At 65.2% G+C, this 20,193-nt stretch overlaps 5 protein-coding genes across 5 annotated transcripts; 2 read left to right on the top strand and 3 right to left on the bottom strand.

Moving 5' to 3' along the window:
- Nucleotides 1-1,252: 1,252 nt before the first annotated feature.
- On the bottom strand, nt 1,253-3,877 carry MRPL12 (mitochondrial ribosomal protein L12). Its single transcript, XM_056115801.1, has 5 exons — nt 3,661-3,877; nt 3,186-3,372; nt 2,986-3,072; nt 1,905-2,036; nt 1,253-1,817 (listed from the first exon to the last, which is right to left on the bottom strand). Exons 1-5 carry the CDS (start codon nt 3,732-3,734, stop codon nt 1,701-1,703), a joined length of 597 nt encoding a protein of 198 aa, XP_055971776.1. The 5' UTR covers nt 3,735-3,877; the 3' UTR covers nt 1,253-1,700.
- A 402-nt stretch (nt 3,878-4,279) lies between these two features.
- On the bottom strand, nt 4,280-11,083 carry HGS (hepatocyte growth factor-regulated tyrosine kinase substrate). Its single transcript, XM_056115760.1, has 20 exons — nt 10,935-11,083; nt 10,062-10,146; nt 9,774-9,849; nt 9,558-9,650; nt 9,116-9,239; nt 8,948-9,000; nt 8,800-8,868; nt 8,586-8,710; nt 8,185-8,263; nt 8,007-8,105; nt 7,850-7,927; nt 7,704-7,742; nt 7,491-7,634; nt 7,343-7,402; nt 7,008-7,215; nt 6,757-6,929; nt 6,364-6,682; nt 4,832-4,962; nt 4,513-4,734; nt 4,280-4,447 (listed from the first exon to the last, which is right to left on the bottom strand). Exons 1-20 carry the CDS (start codon nt 10,969-10,971, stop codon nt 4,349-4,351), a joined length of 2,313 nt encoding a protein of 770 aa, XP_055971735.1. The 5' UTR covers nt 10,972-11,083; the 3' UTR covers nt 4,280-4,348.
- Nucleotides 11,084-11,265: 182 nt separating this feature from the next.
- On the top strand, nt 11,266-13,002 carry ARL16 (ADP ribosylation factor like GTPase 16). The gene is made up of 5 exons (XM_056115802.1): nt 11,266-11,327; nt 11,473-11,530; nt 11,637-11,750; nt 12,009-12,124; nt 12,211-13,002. The coding sequence occupies exons 1-5, from the start codon at nt 11,266-11,268 to the stop codon at nt 12,380-12,382; spliced, it is 522 nt and encodes a 173-aa protein (XP_055971777.1). The 3' UTR covers nt 12,383-13,002.
- Nucleotides 13,003-15,241: 2,239 nt separating this feature from the next.
- Nucleotides 15,242-19,031, bottom strand: CCDC137 (coiled-coil domain containing 137). The gene is made up of 5 exons (XM_056115809.1): nt 18,830-19,031; nt 18,269-18,485; nt 16,881-16,963; nt 16,715-16,794; nt 15,242-16,384 (listed from the first exon to the last, which is right to left on the bottom strand). The coding sequence occupies exons 1-5, from the start codon at nt 19,029-19,031 to the stop codon at nt 16,208-16,210; spliced, it is 759 nt and encodes a 252-aa protein (XP_055971784.1). The 3' UTR covers nt 15,242-16,207.
- Nucleotides 19,032-19,103: 72 nt separating this feature from the next.
- Nucleotides 19,104-19,771, top strand: OXLD1 (oxidoreductase like domain containing 1). The gene is made up of 2 exons (XM_056115804.1): nt 19,104-19,186; nt 19,360-19,771. Exons 1-2 carry the CDS (start codon nt 19,127-19,129, stop codon nt 19,696-19,698), a joined length of 399 nt encoding a protein of 132 aa, XP_055971779.1. The 5' UTR covers nt 19,104-19,126; the 3' UTR covers nt 19,699-19,771.
- Nucleotides 19,772-20,193: the final 422 nt, after the last annotated feature.

Genomic DNA, 20,193 nt, shown 5'->3' with positions numbered 1-20,193 from the left:
CCTTGGCCTAGGGCCTGGCCCGGGTGGGCAGTTGCTGGCCGCGACACCTTGGCACCGGGGCCTGGCCGCTCGGTGTCCCGCCCTTCCTTGCACAGGTCTCCGCCAGGTCCCCGAAGGTCACCGAGGCGTGGCCCCAGGCGCTCACCGGCCAGCTGGGCGCGGGCCAGCGCCGCGCCTGGAGACCTTTTCCTCTGGCCTCGGGATCCTGATTGCGCAGGAGCTTCTCCCCCTGCGTAGGTCCTGGCCAGTGCGACCACAGGGTCAGAGGGCCACGCCGTAAAAGGCGGCAGCAGCTGCTGCCCGTCCACTCGACACCGGGTCCAGTCCACCGGTCCGGGAAACGCCCGTTCCGGTGCGGTTCCCACCCAGCCCCCCAAGCAAACAGGTGAGGCGTGTCCAGGCTAGGGTGCAGGGAACGACCTGTGCTTGACCGCAGCCCTACCACTGCTGTACCTCATGGCAGGGCGGAGGAGCCCCATCCTAGCATAATCTGAATGGCCAGTGCTACACTGCCCTTAGCTGACCTGGGGACGCTGCAAACACCAACTCGGTGCCTTTGAGCATTCAGGTATCTGCCTGTGAAGACTTCTTTAGCCCACGGGGAAGCTGCATACAGAGCAGGTCCCCCCCCCCCCCCCCCCCCCCGTCCAGACTGACCAAGGACCATGATGGGGAACCCAAGGGCCGGCCTGGGCTACCAGCAGGATCCAGAGACCGCAGGAGTCAGGGGCTGAGCAGACTCCGGCATGCTGAGGCGTCCGGGGCCAACCCTAGTGCAGGAGCCCCTGAGCGCGGGGGAGGGGGGGGAAGGGGGAGCTGAGGGGCAGCAGGCAACGCAGGCAGGCTGAACCAAAGCGGAGTCCCAGGTCGGGGTCTCTGAGGCCAGAGCGTGGCTCAAGCTTAGGGCCCCAGGGTCCAGGCCGGCGCTGCGCAGGCTGCAGAGGCCAAGAGGAGGGGTGAGGGCCCGCCTCGACACACGGCGCCCTCTGCTGGCAGAGTGCAGTCATGCAGGCCTGGTGTCCAGGGAGGGCGGCTGGCCAGGGGTGGGCTAATCATTAACTGAGGCGTCCTCCAAGCGGAGTTGGGCCCTCCGCTCTTTGAACGGGGCTTGTGGGTGCACAAGTTTGGTTGTGATCAGGGGAGCAGGGTGTCCCCTCCAGGGACCAATCGGACCCCTCCCCAGCCTGCCTTCCCCCACCTGGCCCCAGAGTCCCAGGAAGAGGTTCAGACGCACACCACACACACTCGCAACCTCAGGCCGCAACAGGCCAGCGCTGACTTATTATTGTAGACGCGAATTAAAAACGGTTCACAGGTGCCCCCCACCCCCGGGGGGGGGGGCGCGAAACGCCAGGAGGCAGTTACTGTCCCCAGGTAAGCCAGTGCTGCCTAGGTTGGCCCAGGGTCAGGAAGCACCCACAACCCACTGCCTGCTCCACACATGCGAACCGTCTCTCTCTGTGGCCACCAGGAGGAGTAGCGGCCAGTGGTGGTTTGGAGTCCTATGCCTGGTGCTGGCCGGGCAGCTGCCCACTCCTTGCCGAAGGTCAGTCCCTTTTGTCCGTCTGTGCAGTTGGTCATCAGTTGGCCACGAGCCATGCTTGTGGCCCCAGAGCCGCCCCGTCTGCTGAGCCTGGGTGCTAGACGCACAGGTGGGGCCTGCCCGGGTCCCAGGGACGCCCTGTCCAGTCCTGTGGCGGCTACTCGAGGACCACCGTGCCGCCCACAGCCTCCAGAGCCGCCTTGATCTTCTCCGCCTCGGCCTTGGCCACATTGGCTTTGATTTCCTGTGGCAGCGACTCCACCAGCTTCTTTGCCTGAAGAGAGAGTTGGTAATGAGCCCAGGCTGCTGCCCTGCCCTGGGGGACACGTGGGACACAGGCCGAGCGGTGGCTGGGCCTCACCTGCACGAGGTTGATGCCCTGGATGTAGTTCTTGATCTCCTTGATCAGCTTCACCTTGTCCACAGGCTTCGCCTCTGTGAGGCGGACGGTGAAGTGTGTGCGTTCCTTCACCTTGGGCACGTCTTCTGCCACCTGTGGGGAGAAGAGGAGGGGTCTGCAGGGGTTCCGACCCCAGGGCACCAGGCTCGCCTATCCCGTAGGACCTGAACAGGGAAGACAGTCCTAGAGAGCTGTGCGGGCCAGGCTGCAGGTTACCTCCCCTCCCATGCTCCTTCACTGTCAGCGCCCAGTGCAGCTGGGCAGGAGTGTGGGCCGAGCCGCTGCTTGACCGGGGGCAGCACCTCCACGGCCCAGATCCCCGGCTCCACAGTCTTGCCTGGACCCGCTCACATATCAAATGTCCGCCATCAGCGGAGGGCGCAGATGGGGCTGGACAGCTAAGGGGAAGGGCAGAACCTGGGAACTGCACCAACAGCCTCCAACAGTTGAAGATAGTGCAGGGTGCAAGATGGGCGCAGGCCTCGTCCCGGTTCACCTGAGTCTGGTTCCTGGCACTGGTTGGGCCAAGAACCCACACCCTTGAACCCCAGCACCAAAATGCTGAGCTGATTGGCTGAGGACTGCAGGGTGTGGCCCTGGGCCCCCCAAGACAGTGAAGAACATATGACGCCAGCGGCACGCTCACAGCTGATGTGCCAGGCAGCTCTGCTCTAGGGTGCTTGGATTTGGGACTCATCAACAAGAAGCGGACAGGAAGTCACCGATGGGTCCTCCCGTGCTCCAAGTAGTGGTGCTGACGGCTAGAGATACCACGGTCATTCCCCCTGTGGAGAAGCCTAGGCGGCTTTCATGTGTGTGCTGGTTTCTGCAGGAGATGCAGCCTGCCTTGCATGGACCTGAACCCTCACCCCCACGCCCCTCCACTAACAGAGACCTGCATCCATTCTCCAATTCTCTGAGGCGTAGATGCCTGCACAAGTGGAGGGGGGGGAGGCACCCAACAGAGGGGACAGAGAGAGAGCACAAGGAGCCACCTGGTCACCAAGGCACCCCTGTGCACAGCGAACAGGCCTGTGCTCACCTCAGCGGCTGTGGCGGCGGGCGAGGGGGCACTGGGCACCACGCCCCCTACAGGCATGAGTCCCACATCCTGGATCTTCAGCGTTTTCTGCGGGGAAAGGAGAGCAGGACTGCACACAGATGCCGCTCCCATGCCCAGGGACCACCACACCTGCCCCGGGTGCCCCGAACACAGCGGGCCGGTAGGGTCCTGCCCAGTACCTTCAGCAGCTCATTGAGGTCTGAAATCTCCAGCAGCGTGAGACTGGCGATGTCCTGAACCAGCTGCTGGATCTTTGGGGGGTACTCCTTGGGGGCGTTATCCAGGGGGGCACTGGCAAGCGCCTCTCCCTTCCGATGGCTGCTGCACCTCATGAGCCGGAAGGCACAGACCCGGGGCACCTGCTGCCTGGCAGCCCCGTGCAAATGGCAGTCAGCGTGGCCCGGCCCGCGTGGAGACACAGGCACACGCAGCTGCCGTCATGCCGCGCCCCGACCCCGACAGCCGCAATCACGGGGCTGCGGAGGTGCCAGACGCTGCGGGAACGGCCCGACCGTTCGCCGCTCAAGGTCAAGCGGGGCCACGCCGGCAGCCGCGCGGGACGGGCTCGGGCCGCGGATCACCCCACACACGCCGCCCGCCGCCCCCCGGCCGCCCCGCCGCGCCTGCCCGCCGCCCTCCGGCCGCCCGCGGTACCTGTCGAGGCGTAGCGCGGCGCCCCGAAGCCCCAGGCACGGCCCCCAGAGGGGGCGAGTAGCCGCCGGCAGCATCGGTGCACGGGCGGGAAGGTCACACGCGGCTCCCTGAGCAGAGGGACGCTCTAGGCACCGCGGGCGCCGAACACAGGAGCCGGGATGACGCTCTAGCCGGCGAGACCGCCGAGCATATGAGTCCGGGGGACGCTCTAGGCACTGCAGGCGCCGAGCACGGGAGCCGGGAGGGCGCTCTACCCGGGGATACCGCCGAGCATACGAGTCCGGAAGACGCCCGGGGCGACGCTCTAGCCGGCGAGACCGCCGAGCACGCGGGTCTGAAGGGCGCTCTAGCCACGCGGCCGCCGAGCACAGGAACCGGGACGACGCTCTAGCCGGCGAGACCGCCGAGCATACGAGTGCTGAGGACACTCTAGCCACCTCAGACGCCAAGTATAGGAACCAGACGACGTTCGCGGCGCTCCACCGGCCAGGGGAGGCGCTGCAGGGGCCGAGGCAGCCGGGCTCCCGGAAGGACGCTCTACCCGCCAGCCTCTCGCGGCTCCCGCCCGCCCCGACGGCGCACAGAGGGACGCGCGGCTGGCTGAAGGGCTTTATTGCACGGCTCGCTCGCGCGCCTGCGGGGGGCGGGGGGAGCCCGGCGGGGCGGGGCGGCGGGCCCGGCCCAGGGCTCAGTCGAAGGAGATGAGCTGTGCCTCGCTGCCGGGCGGTGGCGCCTGCGCGGGCGGCTGCGGGGCGCCAGGGGGCGGCGGGCCGGCGGAGGGCGGCACCTGTGGACACGGGGTGGTCAACCCGCGACACGCGCCCGCCCCACCCGGGGCGCACCCGGCCTCACCTGCTGGTACAGCGGCTGCTGGCCCTGCACGTAGGCCGGCTGCGGGGCGGCCAGGGCAGAGTCGGGGCCCGGGAGCGCAGGCAGGAGGCTCTGCGGAGCGGGCCCGGGGGGCGCCCCGGCCACGGGCACGCCGTAGGGTGCGTAGCCCACGTAGCCCAGGGCGCCCGGTTGCTGGGGCTGCGCCAGCGCCGGGAGGCTCTGCGGGGCCTGCGAGGCTGTGGTCTGCGGGAGGAAGAAGGCAGGAGGGAGGGAGCTGGCAGGCGTCACCGCCGCAGTCCTGCGGTGGGGGGGGTAGGGGGGGTGGGGCGCCCCCACCTACCTGGTAGCCCTGCGACGGGGTGGGCTGGTAGGACGAGTAGGCCGGGCTGGCAGCCGGCCCCGCAGGGCCCGGGGGCGCGGCGGGGGCGGTGGTGCCAGCCGGGTACATGTAGGCGCCCACTAGGTTCGGATCTGTGGGGAGAAGAGAACAGCTGGAGCCGCGAGGACGGCTGCATTCTGGCCCACAGTCCACCACACTGAGGACTCCCCAAAGTGCTGGATCAGACCCGGGGGCATCCTTCCACTTTTCCGAAGAACAGAGGAGCCCACTCGGCCAGACCCAGGGTGCGAAGGGGCAGGCCAAGTGCCGCGCGCAGTGCAGGGGCAGCCTGCGGAGGGCGCAGTACCCACTCTGGCCACGTCTGTCCAGCACCATTGCATTCTGTCTTAGCAGCTGCCTTCCACCCCTCCCTGTGAGGGCTCCCCCAGGGCACGTGCCTTGACAGCCCCGCCCTCCTCAGCCTGCAGCAGGTCTTCTCCCCTTCTCTCGGGGACATCCCTGTCCACCTGCACCCCACAGGCTCGGGGAGCCCATCACATGTGTGTCAGGTGTTGCTGAAGTCAGGCTTGTGTCACACAGAACATCATGATTTGGCAGGCCCATGACCCAGCTCCCCAGACAGCCAGGCCCTTCCTGCAGGTCAGTGCCTGCAGGGGCCCCGTGGGATAAGACTAGACAGTCTGCACAGTGCCTGGTGCGGGCACATCAGCTCAGGGTGGGCAGTGCCGGCTCCCAGATTGACCACAGAAAGGTCAATGTCCATGGCCAGTCCTTTCCGGGTTATCCTGGGGGGGGGGGGCAAGCGCCGCCCCCCAGTGCAGGACGCAGTACCCACATTGGCCACATCTGTCCAGCACCTTGCTTTCTCCTCTTAGCAGCTGCGTCCCCCCCCCCCCCCACATGCCCTGACAGCCCCGCCCTCCTCAGTCTGCAGCAGGACTTCTCCCCTTCTCTCAGGGACATCCCTGTCCACCTGTGACTCTGCTGCAGAGTCTGAAGGTTCTGAAGGGCTCAGGAGAGGGCTGGCCTGCAGGTGGAGTGTGGGCTGGTGCGGGAAAGGTCCTGCCTGCAACTTCAGGGAGTTGCCGACTGGGGCTTGTGACTGGCCCAGTGTCCAAAGTCTCCAACCCAGGGCCCAGGTGAGCCCAAGCTCTGCCCGGGGGTCCAGGTTCAATCCCCACACCGCCTGCTACCCTAGCATGTCGCCAAATAGCCTCCAAGCACCAGGTGTGGCCCCGAAACAAAACAACACACTCCAATCCCTGTTCCCTGTGAGGGCCTGCATGTTCCCACCCCACCAGCTCCCACCAATCCACTTGTTGTTCCTGACAACTATCCCAAGAGTCCAGCAACGGCCACCAGCCGAGGCCGTGCTGAGGGGTCTGAGAGCTACAGTGCCCAGACCACATCAGGGCACAGGGATGGCTGAGGGCCACAGGTGCATAACTGCAGAGCCTACACTAGTTCCTCGGCTGCTCCTCCCAGGACCCCAAATCCGCACCCAGAAACAAGACAGCAATGGGCACCCTTACCTGCTCCAGAGCTGGGCATGCTAGCATAGGGGCTGCTGCCTGCGGGCGCAGGCTGGCTCATGTACACCGTGTGCATTGGGGAGCCCTCCACCGAGCTGGCTGGGCTGAAGGTGCCCGGGAAGCTGGTGGGGCCCGAGGGCTGGTAGAGCACGCTGCCTGCTGGAGGTAGAGCTTGGAGCTGGGCATAGGGCAGTGAGAAGGCTGGCATCTGGGCGCGCATCTGGACTGTCTGTTTCTGCTGTTCCAGGCGCAGCTGCCGCTCCTTCTCCTGCTCCTGCAGCCGCTGGATGGCCAGCTGCCGCTGCACCTCCAGGTACTCCTGCGCAGGGACCAGTCAGGGGCCGGGCCCACCCTGCCCCCAGCCCGTCCCCAAGGCCCTGGCCCCACCCCCACCTGCTTCTTCTGCCGCATGATTTCCAGCTTGTGTGCCAGCTGGATCTGACGCTGGCGCTCGGCCTCCTCAGCTGCCCGGCGCAGCTTCTCCCGGTGCTCCTCCCGCAGGGCGCTCAGGGCGCCCCGGGCGTCGCGGATCTGCGCCAGCTTGTCCTGCAGGCCCTCATAGTAGACTGTAGGGAGGCGAGGGCATGGGTATGGGCGTGCGCGGGGCGAGGGCTCCCCACTGCCCGCCCGGCTGGGGCACCTACGCCTGCGCTCGTCCAGCTGGTTGAGCAGCTCCAGCAGCTGCGGGTGCATGCCGTTGATGGACTGGAACAGGGACAGCACGGCTGAGTCGTTGATGACGCTGCGGCCGCGCACATGGTTACTCTTCATGCGGTTGACGAAGGTGGTGACGGCGTTCTGCAGCGCCTTCAGGAACTGCGCGTGGTTCTCCTCTGACTCCCCGTTCTGGCACTGCGGGGACACATGGAGCTGGCGGACTGGATTCTGCGGGTCTCTGGCACGCACCCCACCCTCAGGTAGGCCGGTAAACCTCCCTGGACGCCGGGTCCATAGGGCTGCAGCGGCCCCACGCCCTCACCTCGCTGAAGGGGCCTCCAGGAGAAGGTGCCGGCTGTGAGTCGGGGTCCAGGAGGGCCGTCTGCAGAGGGCAGAGCGTCTGTGTCAGAGCCTGGGAGCCCGGGAGCCCAGGGGCCGGGCGCCGTGGGGAGTCCGGGGAGTCCGCTCACCTCCAGCACCGGGCCAGGAACGCCGTGGCCATCCACGGGCAGGGGCGCCGACTCGCTCAGGGGTGCAGGTGCCGATGGGGTGGGGCTCCTGCGAGCCTCCTCCTGCTTCTTCTCCCAGTAGTTGCGGTTGAGGTACCGGGCGAGCTGCAGGGTGACAGGGGTCACTTCCGAGGGCAGGGCCGTGCCGCCCAGGGGCCCGCGGGGTGTACTCACCTCGGGCTCGACGTCTTCAGCCAGAGGAGCCGATGAGTTCTGAGAAAGGAGAGATCTCAGGGGTTGCGGGCCTGGAGTACAGACCTGGCCCACCCACCCAGCAGCTCCGAGTCGGGATTCGGCAGGGAAAGGAAAGGGGGGCTCACCACGGGGGACGAGTACAGGCTGCCAGCCTGGGGCGCCGGCTCCGCTTTAGGGTACGCAGCATAGGTGGACTTCTGTCTCTGCGGAGCGTGGGCGGGCATCAGGGCTGGTCTGGACCTGGCCTGCCTCCCACAGTGACCCCCAGGGTGCCCGGCTCACCATCCTCTCCTTCTCCTCCGCCTCCGACTGTGACAGGGCCAGGGCCAGCTGCAGCTCCTCTTCCTCTTGCAGGGCTGTCTCGTCCCGCTTGGGGGGCAGCTATGGGGACAGGCAGGTCAGGCAGGCCGGCTTGTCCCTCTCGGGGTGGCGAGGGCCAGGCTGGGGGGGGACAGGACACCTGAGACTGCTGGGACAGAGGGCTGGTCAGGTACTCCGGGGGCAGCTCCGAGGTGGACGTGCTCTTCCCCTCCGCTTTCCTGGGGATAGGGCGTGGAGTCAGCCGCAGGCACAGCTCTGCTCTGCCCGCTCAGGCAGGTCGTGTCTTCCCGCCTTCCTGGGAGCCCTGAGTCTCACGCCACACCCCTTGGTGTCCTCCTGGGGGCCCAGCAGCTGAGAGCTTGCGCTTGCCCACACCCAAGCACCCAGTGCGCACCCGGGGAGGCCCACCCCCTGCATCCCGCAAGAACACAGACTGTCTCGGGGCCCGGCCCAGCTCTCAAGGCCTCTGGGAGCGATGGCTGCGGCCTGGCCGGGCGTGGTCAGTGGCCCTGAGGAGAGCCCGGAGGCCCTCAGACGCACCTGTTGAGCTGCTCGTAGCAGGGCTCACACACCCGCACCTCCTTCTCGATGCCAAATTTGGGGATGGTGGAGTACTTGGAGGAGCACTTGCCGCAGAAAATCTGGCCACAGGCCCGGCAGTGGTGCTGGGGAGGTGGGTGGGTCATGAAGCAGGGGCTCAGCACCCAGCCCACCCCACGCACAGGGAGGAGCGGACCCGCTGACCGAGGCTCACCTTGCGCGTCACCACGCCAAACTGTACCCGGCACCGGTGGCACTCTTCAGCATCCACCCAATCAGGGGCCTGGGGGGACAGTAGGGATGGTGCAGGACTCCCCCCGCCCTCCGCCTGCGCCCAGGCTGCTCAGGGCACCCGCGCTTACCCTCTCTGCAGCAAACATGGCGTCGCTCTCCTTGAACTCGGGGAAAACGTGGCCTGCAGAGAAGGGGTCCCAGTGACTGGCAGGACCTTGCATGGCCATAGCCCCAGGGGTCAGGGCCGTCTTGGGCCTCCCACCCAGGGCCCTGGGAATTGCCCTGCTGGTGCTCACCCTCGACCTTCATGATCTGGTAGGTATCCTGGACCACCTTGTACTTGGGTTCGTTGCGGAAGGCGTGAGCCCAGGCCTGGATCAGGTACAGGATCTTGTTCCGGACGCTCACCTCCACCTGCCTCTGTGGAGGAGTGCGCAGGTGGGCCGGGGTGGGAGCCGTTTCCCCAGCTGCCCGGGTCAGGTCCTGCTCACTTGCTCCCTCCCCCCACCCCCGAACCGCCCAGCTGAGGTCAGCCTCCAGGGGCTGACCCCAGGGTCCCACCAAAGGAGCAAGGGCCTGTCCACACAGCCCCAGGACTGGATGATGCGGGGAGCACCTCAGCTTAGACCCAAAAGCACCAGAGAAGCCTCAGAAGCACGACCCAGTTCAGGGCAGCCGGGCAGCGGGCCCGGCCCTGCTCCCCTGCCCGGTGCTCCCCGGGGCCGGCCTCCTCACTACCTTCAGAAGCTCCTTCAGCTCCTCCATCGTCTGCTTGCTGGCCACCTCATCGTGCACTGTCTGCCCGCAGTTCTTCACCACTGACTCCATGACCTGGCAAGGGCCGGCCAGTGAGCTGGGCGACCCCGCCACCCCTACCAGCTGGGGGGATGAGCCCTGCTCGGGGCTTGGGGAAGGCTGAGGCAGGAGAACAGACTGGACAGGGCGCGCCCCTACCTCCAGAGCATACAAGGCCACATGCGGATTCTTGTCATTGACCTTCTTCTTGATGGCGCTCACTGCGTACTTGGCTCTAAGGGCAGAGGTGATGTGCAGGTTACGGGCAGCATCAGCAAGGAGAGCCAGAGACGGTCCCCACCGAGCTCCCGTACCTGGTGCAGGTGCAGACCCTGCCCGGCCACCACCCAGGCATCTCCCCCGACACAATCCTGGCGACCTGCCCAGCTGTCTCTTCACACGAGGCTGCCTCACGATGCCCCCCATCCCTGCCTGTCCGCCACTTACTGCGTGTCCCCCTGGCGGATGAGGTCACAGATCTGCAGGATGGATTCCCAGTCTGTCTCCAGCAGAAGCTGGCTGGTGGCTTTGTCTGAAGGGAAAAGGGTGGCATTCCAGGGCCCCGCCTGGCTGACACCCTAGCCCCTAGGCTGCTCCCTCTCCCCATTCCCCATGCGCTTCCGACTCAGGGTGGCGGAGAGCCCTCCGACAAGAGTCGCAAGTGCAAGGCCAGGGGCCCCGGGAGGCAGCACCGGACTGGTGCCTGCTACACCCGCTCTAGCCGCGGGAGCCCGGCAGAGGCGAGGTCACTGCCCCTAATCAGAGCTTTGCTGGGCGGAGCTGCACTGCCCCCAGACCGGCAGGGGGTCCTGGGTCGGGTCTGGAGCACCCGTTACTTCTCGCCATGCAGAGGTGGGGGGCGTGACGCGGTGGGGGAGGGCGGGCAGCAGCCGGGACACGGCGGGCGCTGGCCCTCCCGGCTGACCTTCAGCCAACTGGCTGGAGAGCAGGAAAGGCCTCCCCGGGGTCTCCCCAAATCCCCGTCCGGAGGCCCCGAGGCCGGCCCGGCCCGCGGCGAGCAGGAGCGCGCGCCGGCGCCCCCCGCTCCTGTCGCGCGCGGGGCCGGGCGGAGGGGTGCGGATCCCACAGATGCCAGGCCGGCGCGCGTGACTCAGGGCTCTGTCCGCGCGCCCCGGGCGCGGCCGCCGGGTCCCCGCGGCGGCGGCGTCCCCGCCCCGCGCTGCCCGCACGCCCGCGGCCGGACCCCGCGGCCGGGGGTCGCGCCGGCGCCCTGCCCGCCCCTCCGAGGCCCGCGGGCAGGGGACGCGGCGGGGAGGGCGGCGCGGGCCGGCGCGGGCGGCGGTGGGCGGGCTGCGTTACCTAGCAGACGCTCGAAGGTGCCGCTGCCGCGCCCCATGGCGACCCCAGACCCGCTCCGACGCCGCGGCGCTCCCGTGCGCGCCGGCGCGCCCCCGACTTCCGCTTCCGCCTTCCCGGGCGCGCGCACGCGCACGGCACCGACCCGGGCGCGAGGAGGCGGGCCTCGCCGCTCGGCGCACACTCTCGGCGCCCATTGGGCCGCTCTCGGGGAAACGGAAGTCCCGGGAGCCAATGAGCTGCAGAAGGTCCGACGCTGGGTGGGGCCTCCCGGGGCGGGCCAGGCCGGCGGGGCAGCGGGGGGCGGCGGGGCGGGGGTTCGGGGGCGCGCGCAATGTATCTCCTGCTGGGCGCCACGGGCGTGGGCAAATCGCTGCTGGTGAAGCGCCTGCACAATATCCTTCGGTGCCGCGAGGCCGGGACGGGGCTTTGCGGGCGCTGGGGGGCTGGGGAGGGCGTCCGGTAGCGACGGCGGACGGAGCGGGGGCAGGGTCCTGTGGTCCGTGCGCCTCGTACTCTGGGCTCCTTGACCAGTCGCACAGCTGAGTTCCCTGAACGGGAAAGGTGATCTCGGCGACCCGCCCCCGACGCGGCCGACGGTAGGCGGGCGCGGGTGCGGCCCCTGCAGCGCCGCGGCCGGTGGCGGGTAGGCAGGCGGCCGGGCCGGCAGCGCCCTGGCCAGCTCCGCGCCTTGTTCTCTCGCAGGTGGGCACCAACCTCACGGACATTGGCGCTCAGCGGCGGCTCACCATCCGGGAGCTGGGTGGCTGCATGGCCCCCATCTGGCCCAGTTACTACGGAGACTGCCGTGCCCTCTTGGTAGGTCCCAGCCTGGCCCCTTCGCGCTGTCTGCGTGTTCGGGTCTCGGTTCCACAGAGCCTCTCCCAGGCTCGTCGGAATTCCTTCTGGGGAGGCTTGGGTTTCGGGGTATATACTCGGAGTGGCAGGCAACACGGTGTTTGCACGTTGCTTCAGCATCGGCCTGTCCCTAAGTCCTCTGTTTTCTTTCCGACCCGTGTGGAACCCAGGTTACTTGGGGCAGAGGGGGCGGGCGCTGACGGCTCCCCTCCCCTGCAGTTCATGGTGGACGCCTCCAACCCCACCCAACTCTCCGCCTCCTGCTCACAGCTCCTGGGACTCCTGTCGGCAGAGCAGCTGTCCTCAGCCTCCGTCCTGATTCTTTTCAACAAAATGTGCGGACCTGCCGGCTGCCGGGGCGTGGGGTGTGGGGTGTGGGCGTCCTTCCAGGCAACCCGTTCCCACTCCTTTCTCACTCCAGAGACCTGCCTTGTTACATGACCACTGAGGAGATGAAGTCCCTCTTCAGGCTGCCGGACATCCTTGCCTGTGCCCCACAGGACATCACTGTGATTGAGGTCAGCGCCCGCCAGGGCACTGGCTTGTCATCGGTGCTGCACTGGCTTCAGGACCATCACAGGCACCGCACTTGATCCCTGGCCCTTGCTGGCTGCCCACAGTGGACCATGGAGGGAACAGCACCAAGGGTCTTTGTCCAGTGACATGTGGGGTGTGACAGTGAGATGCCCAGTGACAGCTGTAGCAGGACTGGACACAGGACAAACAGTCTCTGTCATTGGGCTGGGGGACAGGACAGCCAGCCTCTGTCACTGGGCTGGGTAGGAAGCACAGTCAGCCTCTGTCACTGGGCTGGGGGACAGGAGAGCTAGCCTCTGTCACTGGGCTGGGCAAGAAGCCCAGTCAGCCTGTCACTGGGCTGGATAGGAAGCACAGTCAGCCTCTGTCACTGGGCTGGGGGACAGGAGAGCCAGTATCTGTTACTGATATGGGTGGCAGCACAGTCAGCCTCTACATCCAGGGCTGGGGTCCTGTTAAGGGCTGATGCTAGGATTTGTTCCCCTATGTCTTGCTGAAGTTCCTGTCAGTCTGGAGGCTACTCCAGGCTGGGTGCTGGGGGATCATGCAGAGCCTGCCTACCCATGAGTTCGTGGCATGCCAGTCTGTGACAGTGCGAACCTCCTGGATCTCAAGAACATTTCTGGGGTCAGACACAGGGTAGACGATTTTGTTTGCTCAACACAGGAAGAAAATGCGTGGCTCAGACATAAATGACACATTTGCATTTCCTCCATGCATCTTTGCGTCGAGCTTTTTGTAGGACTGCCTGCCCTCTTACCTGTGACATCCAGGTAGATGATGTCAGATGGAACTGGCCCATGAATCATGCTTGCAGAAAAACTAGAAGCTCCAGTCCCCCTGCTTTCAGCTTGAAATGTTAGGTGTTCATTTTTACAGATGAACTACTCACAAGGCCTCTCTAACTCCCGAGATGCTGCAAAATCCAAGGACTTGTGGGTCCTGGAAGTGCTGGTCAGGCCAGGTCATTCCTTGGCCGGGTTCTTCAGTGGTCCTGTTTACAGGGCACACCTGCTGTCAATGACACGAATGGCAAGTGGCTTAAACTTCAAGGCACAAGCTGATGTGGGAATATAAATGCCCTATCCTTTTTCCTTATCCACCAAATTCGGATGGTCTTTTGTTTGGGGCCCGCAGCTGGAAGTGATCTGGGGACTCTACTGTGTTGCTTCTGCCAAGTGCAGAACCTGGAGCCGCCCCTCCCAGCCCAGTGCTGACATGGATTTGCTGGTTTGCAGGTGAAGTCGAGTGAGGAAAGGCTGGGCTCCGCAGGAAGAGCGGTGTCTGACTAGTTCGGGGTTGGGGACAGTGGAGGGCCCCAGTCCCAGCACTGGGCAGCTAAGGCAGGTTCCGGACTGGAGCAGATCTAGACACGGGCCTCGGGGATGGGTAGAGGCTTGGCAGGCCTGCCCGTGGCCCTGGAGGTGTGCACCCTGAGACGGCACGCTGGGGTGGTGCGGCGCTGCTCTGCAGCGGCCCATAAACCACCTCGCAGCACCCAAGGAAACCCCGCAACTGCTTCGTCAGCAGCTACTTTGTCGGGCAGTTCCCCGGAAGGGACTTTCATGACGCTGTGGTCACGGGGACGGCCGTCGGGCTGCTGATTGGCAGTTGAGAGGCCCGTCAACTGACGCCGCCCAATGGACGCTCAGTGTGAGCGCGCCGGAAGGTGGGCGGGCAGGAGCGTCCCTCTGCTCTGCTTTGGACCAGCGCTGGGATTTTGTTCCTGGCCTGCAGTAGCCCTGGCTTAGATCCCTGGTGTTGGCGTGGGCTCGGATCCCTGGAGCAGAGCCCGGGTAGCTGGCAGTCGCTGCTGCCCGCAGAGGCCAGCTAGTGGGCCGACCCCCAGAACTGTCACTGGCTTTTCCCGGAGCCCCAGTGCACTGATGAATGCATGTCGGCCAGGGAAAGGGCACCTGAGTCTAAACTTCAGGCGGAGTTATTGTCCTGCCAGGTGTCGCTGGGGTGCAGTCTCCTAGGGCTTCCTGCGACCCATCACCCAGCCTGAGCTCATACTGGTGAGATGGCCAGGACTCATAAAAGCAGCAGGAACACTTATTCCTAAATAGGTCGTGGGGCTCAAAGGATGAGCAATTCCACAAGATTAGCTCCAATTCTTACTTATGTTTAAAGTAAGTAATGGTTTACAGGGCACTGGAGTAATAGCACAGCAGGTAGGGCGTTTGCCTTGCACGAGGCCAACCCAGGTTCGGTCCCCCAAGCACTACCAGGAGTGATTCCTGAGTGCATGAACCAGGATTAACTCCTGTGCTTCGCCGGGTGTGACCCAAAAAAGCAAAATAAAATAAAATAATGATAAAGTTATGGTTTACAGCCTTACATCAAGGAGGGAGAGGAGACAGCCACGTCCTAGGGGAGCAAACTGTTTCTTCACATAGCTCAGGGTGGGCGCACTGCAATGCTTGTAGACTGTTAACACTTCGGGGTTCAACAGCCCAATATTCCCTTAAACTGTATTATAGAGGGCCCAAAAGAACAGTACAAGGGGGAGAGCATTTGCCTTGCACATAGCCGACCGAGGTTTGATCCCCGGCATCCTATGTGGTCCCCTGAACAGACCAGGAGTGATTCTCGGGGCAGAATCAGGCGCAACCCTTGTGCATCACTAGGTGACTCACCCTCACCCCTCCAGGTTCTAATGAATAACTGAAATTGGTAAGTGACCCCTGGATGGTTGGGCTGAGGTTGGCTTCAGAGATTACTGGGTCCTCCAAGGAGAAGAAAGACCCCACAACAGCTCTGGGATCTGGGGCCACAACAGAGTATTCACTTTACAAGAGAGGTCAGTCCTGACCTCTGGGCACCTACCACCCTGTTTCCCAGGTCTGTTTCAGGCTCTCTCAGGGAGGAGACAGATGTGAACTTTACCCTTTATTGGTAAATATGAGGGAAGGGATGGCAAACACACATGAGGGCTCGAGTTTGTAGAGGGGTGAGGCACTTGTCTTGCACCCTGCTCCCCCAGCGTCTACCTCCAGCACCCTGTACGGTGCCCCAGGCCTGCCAGGGGCAATCCTTGAGTGCACAGCCCAGAGGAAGCACTGAGAACCGTCGGTTGTGATCCAAAGGCAAAATAAAATGCCAGTAAGTCAGAGGCTGTTGACCGAGTTGAGGGAAGGGGTGATGAGTACGTGTGGAGTGGAAGGTGCAGGCACCCAGGCCCGCATTTTACACCTGCCTCAGAAAGTGGGGAAGGGATTGGCAAGCAGAGGAAACAGTGAAGAGAAGAGGGGGCCAGAGGCTGTTGGTCACAGCCATGTCCCTGTTACCGCCCACCGCTTCCCCTGGGCTGTGGTCAGGACCAGGCTGTGGCGAGACACTTGGAGAGTTGGGAACCTCCACACCGCCCCTCAATTCGAACACTGGGTAACCTGACTGCCAGTGTCAGTACCCGAGTGACACACCTATACACTGAGTGGCCCTGCCCCAGGGTGTTCTGACGGGAGCAGCAGGCTCTGTGGCTGAGCTGACCGCCACCCCCCCCCCCCCCCCAGCTCACCTGAACTGTGGCATTCTCAGGCCCACAGCCAAGAGTAGAGCTGCCAACACAGCTACCACCAACCACCCACCAAGCACCGGGAGAATGGACCCTGAAGCCCTCCTGGCGTGGGTAGGGACCGAGGCTTTCACATATGAACCGAAGCCAGAGGCTACAACGGTACCCGGCCAGGTGCCCAGGGCACCAGGCACGGAAGTGGGTCTGTGCCAACGCCGAGCAGTCTCGAGCAGTCTTCACCTAGATCGGGCAGAACGAGCCATGCCAGCTGTGGGCAGCAGACAGTGCCCTGCAGAGTCCGCTTTGGGAATGAGGAGACCCAGAATTTGTCATGCGGGAGGGAGCAGGTGTCCCAATGCTGGGCTCACCGGGACGGCTGAGTCTCCTGTCGCTGCCGCTTTAGTGCCCTGTACGCCAGCACCGCGCGCTCTCTCTCAGCCCCCAAGATCCGCTGACGGGCCGGCGAGGTGCTTAGGGGCCGGGTCTCGCCTGCACCAGTGGGGCTCAAGCATCTCCTCAGCAACAGCGGCTTCCTGCCGGGCTGCAGAGAGACAGGCTGAGGCCAGGGCACTGAGACCCGAGCTGAACTCAGACTTCTCACGGGAACGCGCACACAGACACAGACACAGACACACACACCCTCCGCCCCCTTACCTGGCTCACACTGATACGTACGTACACACACACACACACACACACACTCCGCCCTCTGGCTCACACTGGTACGTACGTACACACACACACACACACACACACACACACACACACACACACACACACACACACACACACACACCCTCCGCACCTTTACCTGGCTCACACTGATACGTACGTACACACACACACACACACACACCCTCCGCCCCCTTACCTGGCTCACACTGGTACTGGCCCGAGGCCTGGCAGTCAGCTCTGGAGGCTGCAGAACAATGTCCCCAAACTTCACCGGGTCTGGAGAGGCAGAGGGCGAGTCACTCCCGCCGCCCTCGCATGCAGCGCAGTGGGCCCAGGCAGGGCTGAGGCACAGGACACACTACCTTGAAGCAGCTCCTGCTCCAGCCTCTCGGCTGCCTTCTCCGCCCGCTGCTGTAGGATTCTGTCCAGGCGCCGCTTCTGAAACCTGCGGAGAAATCCAGCTGCCTAGAGGCTCCGAGTCACAACTCGCTGGATTCCTGAGGGATCAAAGGCTCTCCTGGCCCACCCCAAGGGGTCTGCAGCAGAGCCCCCAGGGGCCACACCTCTACCCTGCTGCACCCCAAGTCCACACTGCTCAGCACCCTCAGAGCTTACGGGCCCACACACACCAGCACTCAGGGGGTCCCTGACCCCTCAACTGCCAGGGCTGCCCCACATGAAGGTGTTCCTGGAATCGTGGGGATGGAGTCCAGAGGCACCGCCCCATACCAGCAGTGAGTCTGCCAGAGGAAGCTCCACACGTTTCTACCTGTGTGTGTGTACATTATCCACATGGGCTGTGGAGTGTAGCAGGGAGGGCACAGTGGGAGGCGCTTGCCTTACACGCAGCTGACCCAGTTAGACCTCCAGTACCTTCTATGGTCTGTACACAGCCAGGATTAGTCTCTGAGTAAAGCCAAGAATAACCCCTGAATATCACCAGATATGGTCCCAAAACCATCAACCAAAATTTTAAATATATGTCGGGAGGCCTGGAGTCATACCTGGGGGTGCTTGGCGGACCAGGGCTCAACTGGGGGTGGCAGTGTGCGAAACAAGCACCTTACCCCCATCCTACCTCTCTGGTAGGCTATATAGGGCGTGCTCAGGGGACCCCACGTGGTACCAGGAATCAGTGCATGCAAGACCACTGCCCTCCCTGTACTAAGTCCTGCCCTTCTATTTTTATTTGGGTTTTTAAGCCAGACCCAACAGAGTCTGGGGTACCAGGCAGTCCTGGGACCTCGCAGGGATCCCTGTGCCCGGTGCCCCTCGGGTCGCTGCAGAGCGGCACGTGTGACCGGGCCTGACATCATGATTTACCCGCTGCAGCTTCTGGAATGTGAATTTCAGGCTGGCGCAGCAGCCTCCCTGACCCACTAGGTGAGAATTCAGACACAGGGACCTTTCCTCCTTTGTCTTTTTTGGGGACGCGGATGAGGAGGAGGGGGCCCCTCCCAGGGTCAACTACCACCTCCAAGAAGCTAGCCAGGATCTCCCCGGAGCCCCACAGACCAGCCAGTCTTCCCGCTTTCCCGGGAGGAGACGGATGACTCAGACGCAACACTGGACCAGACACTGGCTAGGGAAGCCCAGGAGCATGGGCCAGGACCCCCAGCAACGAGAGTACACCGGCATCTTCTGTACTGAACTGCAGAGTCCAGAGGGGGTCAGAAGCCCCGTGGACCTAGAAAGTGGAGTGAGACAGTCACCACCCACTGCCTGGAGGAGGGAGCCCACAGCTACTCACGCTTTTTTCTTCTCTGACTTCTTGGCAGCCGCGGGAGCCTCGGGCTGGCAGCTGGGCTGGTTCCGGCTGAGGAACAGCACGTGCTGGGCCTCCTGCTCCATGCGCTGCACGAACGCCCGGTCCGACTCCCCCTTCCTCCGCTTGAACTTGGGCACCGGGATGTCCGGCTCCGTCCCCTGCGCCTCCTCCTCCAACTTCCTTCTCAACACGGCCTGGGCTGCGGGCGGGTGAAGGTGCCGCTGGTGTGGGTGGGTGCGGGCGGAGGCGGCGGGGCGTCGCTCACCCCTCCCGGGTTCAAGTCGCCACTCTGGGGCCACACGCAGCCCGCAGGTGACGGTGTCCATAGGGCCGAGGCCAGGGGAGGGAGCTGACACCTCCACTCACCCAGACACGGCCGCCGGGCAGTAAAGCCGCGTCAGGCAGTGGAGGGGCCCGAGGGGATTCAACTCTCCCTCTGCGGGCGCCCCGGGACCCCCGCAGCGGACAGACCGAGGAGTCCCAACCTCCGCCCCGACGCCCGGCCCCTCAGTCCAGGCCGGCGCGGGATTTCGGGTGCCTCACCCTCCCGCCGCCGCCTGCCGCTCAGCCGCGCCTTCACCTCCTGGCGGCTCCGCATGATCTCGCGCAGCCGGAACGGGAGCCCCTGCTCGTGCGGGTCCCTGGGCCCGGCCGGCGCGCGGGCCCGCCCGAAGTCCCCCGGCCGGCCCCGGCCACGCGCGGCAGCAGCATCGCCGCGGCCGGATCCGCGCCTGCCGCCCGCCATACCGCGCTGCCGGAAGCACTTCGGCCCGCTCCCGCCCCGCCGCTTCCGCTTCCGGCCGGCGCGGCTCGCGCGTGCGCGCTGGGCCGGCTGCGGTGATGCTGCTGCGGAGGGCGGCCGGGGCCTGCCGGGCGGTGACCGGTGCCGCCCGCGGCCCGGCAAGTACCCGCGGGGACGGGGTGCGGTCGGGACGCAGCTCTCCGGGCCCTGCGTGCGAGGCGGGCCGGGGGTGGTCAGCCGCGCCCGGCGAGTCTGGGGGCGAAGCGGGGCGGCCCCTCCCGAGGCGGGAGCTCCCCGCCCCTGGACACTCATGGGCCCGTGTGATCCCCAGGGCCCGGTCCACCTCGCCCTCCCCGGCCTTCCTCGGCGTTCCTGCGCCCGGATCCCAGCCCACCCGGGCTGCAGAGAGTTCGGAAGAGACCATGGGGAGGAGGGCGCCGGGGCGTCGGACCTCCGCGGGGACCCCCCTCCCGACCTCCAGCCCCCGACCACCTGCTGCATGAGCGGCTGCCCCAACTGCGTGTGGGTGGACTACGCCGAGACGCTGCTGCGCCACTACCAGGACGGGGGCGAGCGCGCCCTGGCCGCGCTGGACAGCCACGTGACCGACGAGAACCTCAAGGCCTTCATCCGCATGGAGATCCAGCTCCGGGCCAGGGCTGGCCGCTGAGCCAGCCCCGCGGGGTGGGCGCACTGCTGTACCCGGAATAAACCGGCTCCCCGGAAGCACGGGCCGCGTCCGCCTGGTGTGTGCCCAGCGGGCCCCCCCTTCCCAGGCCTTGCCCCACAGGTCAGCCCTGCTTCCCTGCTGCCTGCCAGGTGCACATCCTGGGACGGTGCCTCCAGGCTGGCCAGCTCCAGACTGAGGCCATTGTCCCTAGAACCAGCATCCTGTCACCAACTGCATTCCCAACGCACTCCGTTTTGGGCCAGAGCGATAGGACAGCAGGGAGGGCACTTGCCTTGCACATGACTGACCCGGGTGTGATCTCTGGAACCCTCCACGGTCCTCCGAGCCCCGCCAGGCATGATTCCCCAGTGCGGAGCCAGGAAAAAGCCCTGAGCATGTCTATGCGTAGCCCCAAAAATCAAATCCAAGGACTCACATCTCCTGCTCCCCCAAGTTCCAAACTCTGGCCCCAGGTGCCACATGAGTTCCTGCTGC

Source organism: Sorex fumeus, unplaced genomic scaffold (assembly GCF_029834395.1).
Source record: "Sorex fumeus unplaced genomic scaffold, SorFum_2.1 ptg000029l, whole genome shotgun sequence".
NCBI lineage: Eukaryota > Metazoa > Chordata > Mammalia > Eulipotyphla > Soricidae > Sorex > Sorex fumeus.
The sequence above is the reverse complement of the archived record's forward strand: the minus strand, read 5'-3'. Positions and strand labels throughout refer to the sequence as shown.